The 3,539-nt window shown below is 40.2% G+C and overlaps 1 protein-coding gene across 1 annotated transcript; it reads left to right on the top strand.

Annotated features, from left to right (window-relative positions):
• Positions 1–6: 6 nt before the first annotated feature.
• On the top strand, positions 7–2,102 carry LOC127750866 (uncharacterized). Its single transcript, XM_052273500.1, has one exon. The coding sequence runs from the start codon at positions 213–215 to the stop codon at positions 2,100–2,102; it is 1,890 nt and encodes a 629-aa protein (XP_052129460.1). The 5' UTR covers positions 7–212.
• Positions 2,103–3,539: the final 1,437 nt, after the last annotated feature.

The following is a 3,539-nucleotide window of genomic DNA, read 5'->3' as shown; positions in this document are numbered from 1 at the left end:
TTCACCCTTGCAGGCCGCAAGACTTGAAACACCAGCCGCTATCAACAGAAACCAATCAGTATATCTCTAAATTATTATCGTGGAATGTGCCTCCTTCTAAAATTGTTGAATGTCTCCGGGGCGATTCTTACAAAAGGAACAATCGTTTGAGCAGGAGCTCTATCAAACTAAAGAGAGACAACCTTGTTAAAAAGAAAACTATAACTGAAAGGATGAGAAAAAAGAAATCCAGTCTCAGATTTTCCAATAATGATGCAGAATCTGTGTACATGAAAGTCAACAAACTAATCCAGGAAAACTACAACCCTGTTCTCATGTACAAACCTCTTGGAGAGAAGACCATTATTGGACCCAAGGGGTCCGAAAATCTGCCAGATGATGTTTTTGTTTTAGCTATACAGTCAAAAGAGCAACTAGAAATGATGGTGGAAGGATGCAAAGAAATACTGGTCATTGATGAGACTCACTCCACCAACTCGTATGATTATAAGCTCTTGAATCTAATGGTGAGGGACAAGTTCAACCTTGGGTACCCTGTTGGTCATGCTATTTGTCACCCCTCAGAAGAGACAACTCTGCAGTATGTCTTCAAAGCCATTAAGGAAAGGTGTCCAGATTTATCAATTAATTGCTGCATCACAGACGATGACCCAAAATTAATAAATTCCGTCAATGCAGGATTGGGAGAAGCAATTTGGCATTTGTTATGTGTGTGGCACATACACCGTACAATTCAGTCAAATTTAAGAGAACGCATTAAGGATAATGATTTGGTCAATGAAATTTATGGCATTATGTGTGTTCTTATTGAAGAATGTGACGAATCTCAGTTCATACAGCTGAAAGATTCTTTTTTAAATGAATATTCGAACAACTGTCCAGAGTTTACTAAGTATTTTAACAATACATTCTTCCCAAAAGCGCATAAATGGGCAAAATGTTATCGCCTTAAACCTCATGCTGAAACTGAGACAACTATGCTCGTGGAGTCCTTTCACAACATTTTGAAGACTCATTACATGAAAAGAGCTCCATGCAAACGTCTAGACGACTTGATTGATCTTCTGTTGGATATTGAAGAGGATTACTACGTGAGGTACACAAATTCCGTTCTTCTGAAGACAATGTCTGATAAGGACCATAGAGCTCTGTCTAGACGACATCTGAAGGGCATTGAAATAAAAGACTCTGATGTCACCCTGGTATCAGAAAGATTCTGGACTGTGAAATCTCAAGAGAAAGATTCTTCTGAGGTTTATAGTGTAGTAATGTGTGCTGATCAATGTTCAAGTGACTCATGTATATATGCTTGTTGTTACTGTGACACTTTGTGCTCTCATTTATTCTCTTGCTCTTGCCCTGATATGTTTCCGCTCTGTAAACATATACATAAGGTATTTTCAATGATTGAGTTATCAAAGCCTCTTGAAAAGGAGAAGAAAGAGCCTGAATTTTTCTTAGGAGCTTTTGAGAACAATATTCCATTAGTTGAAGAGACAGCAGCTGACAGCCGTTCCAACTATACGGAAAGAAGTGTTCAACAGCGCATCCAAAAAATAAGAGAAATCATGGAAGACTTTGACAAAACTTATCTAGACAACAGTCCTGTAAAGAGAATTTTGCCACAGATTGAAACTACCCTGACCGACTTGCAAACTCAATGTAAAGTTCTGTGCTTCGATCCTCCAAGGGCAGTACCTGAAATGGAGGTGAAGACTCAGACTGCTCCAAATGAAAAATTACAGAAACAGTTAACGCCTTTTGTGAAAAAAACAAAAAAACGCAAGCCGACAGCATTGAAGAAGCCGCACAAGAAATGTGTCACAGAAATAAAAGACTTTCTACTCCAGGAGCACCAGGAGAGTGAAGAGAATGTTGACTCAGATTTAGCTCCTTTGTCCGAGTTGAATCATGAGCAGGCTACTGGTGAACCCACTATAGATATTGATAATCCTCTTGATGTTGTGATAGAATATCAGGGGATAAAGGTTTTATCATTGCATTTAAAGGCTCTAAATCCAACTCTTGATGAAAGAGAATTGCCTTTACTTCTTCAAGCAGATTCAAAATTTGTGCATGGTTATTTGTATGACGAAGTATAATCAACATTTTCCTCAAGATTATATGTAATGAGAGTGTTTACGCCTGTGACAACAGTTGTCCAAAGACTCTGTAGTGGAAATCAGAACTTCAAGAGTCTCCCCATGAAACTCTCATCGAGAGAATTATTTTTATATCCTGGTCATTCAGGCAACCACTGGATCAGTATTGTTGCAGAAGTAAAATCTTCTTTATTATGGTTATACAATTCTCTCTCCTGCACAGGAGCCTGTTATCTACATATGAAAGACTAATATTAAGTGCTGTTGCTAAGTTTCGAAGAAATGTTTTCATTGAAATCGAATCTTGGTCTATCAAGCGTCATTTTGATATTTAGAAGGATACTGTAAGCTGCGGTGTTCACATTTGCTGGTTTGCACTTCTTTTAACAGGAATTTTAAGGACGACGGGCTTTGCGGGCCGAAGGCCCATTACATCGCCGCCGGCAGGCCAAGCAGGCCCGGCCCCTGCCGAACGGAGTTGCCGGCGCAGCGAAGCGAAGCTGGCAACTTCGTTTGGCGGAAGGGCGGGCCTGCTTGTTGTTCTTCAATACCGGCCAGAGCGCACCTTGGCCTACTGACGTTCTATTTTTAGATCGATTAATTTTTTTCAAAACACTAAACCTTATTCATTTTGACAACGCCACGATAATGTATAAAACCTGCACTACTTATATTAACTACGTAAACTACCTTAGTTATAGGTTCTGAATGTATTTGTAGTGTTATTTTAAATTCTCGTGAACCCTGCTAAACTCCATTTTTCCAAAAAGACGAGGGTGTTTATGCATTGACACTTCACATAAAAGTAAACCTAATTCAGTTTTTTTTCCCATTTATTTCTAGCCTCGGCATTCTACATTTGCCGACTGTGGTGTCATGGTAGGGTTAAGGGAGGCAGGCCTCACAATAGACCAAATTGCAGCTCACCCAAGTAAGCATTTTAGTCGTGACACCGTCCAATACTGGATCGACCGTTACGGTGCGGAGGGCTACGAAGGCCTCAAAACAAGACCGAGAATCGGGCGTCCAAAGGTGGTCCCAGATGATGACGAGCTTCTCATCATTTCGGTCCTGTGCAACTAGGTTTTCATTTCAGTTCGCAGCTTAACTCCTCCTTCTGCTACTTCGACGTATGAAACCAGGTTGCAAGCGACGGTCAGACATTGACTCTAGTAATGATTTGCTTAATTGAGACATATTCCCAAACAGGCGCAAGCGGGTTGCAGTGACAGTAAACAGTATTTTTACACCTTGACGCCTAACTTTATGAAACCTGTTTGAACTAAGGAGGAAATCATCTTGCATGATTATAAGCACCCGTTCTAATTATTTTGATATTGTTTCGGTCGTGTGCAACTAGGTTTTCATTAGAATTCGCAGCTTAAGTCCACCTGCTGCTACTTTATGAAACCTGCTTGCACTAAAGAGGAAAACTTC

Source organism: Frankliniella occidentalis, unplaced genomic scaffold (assembly GCF_000697945.3).
Source record: "Frankliniella occidentalis isolate FOCC.00 unplaced genomic scaffold, Focc_3.1 Scaffold276, whole genome shotgun sequence".
Classification (NCBI taxonomy): Eukaryota; Metazoa; Arthropoda; class Insecta; order Thysanoptera; family Thripidae; genus Frankliniella; species Frankliniella occidentalis.
This window is presented reverse-complemented; position numbering and strand designations above follow the sequence as displayed.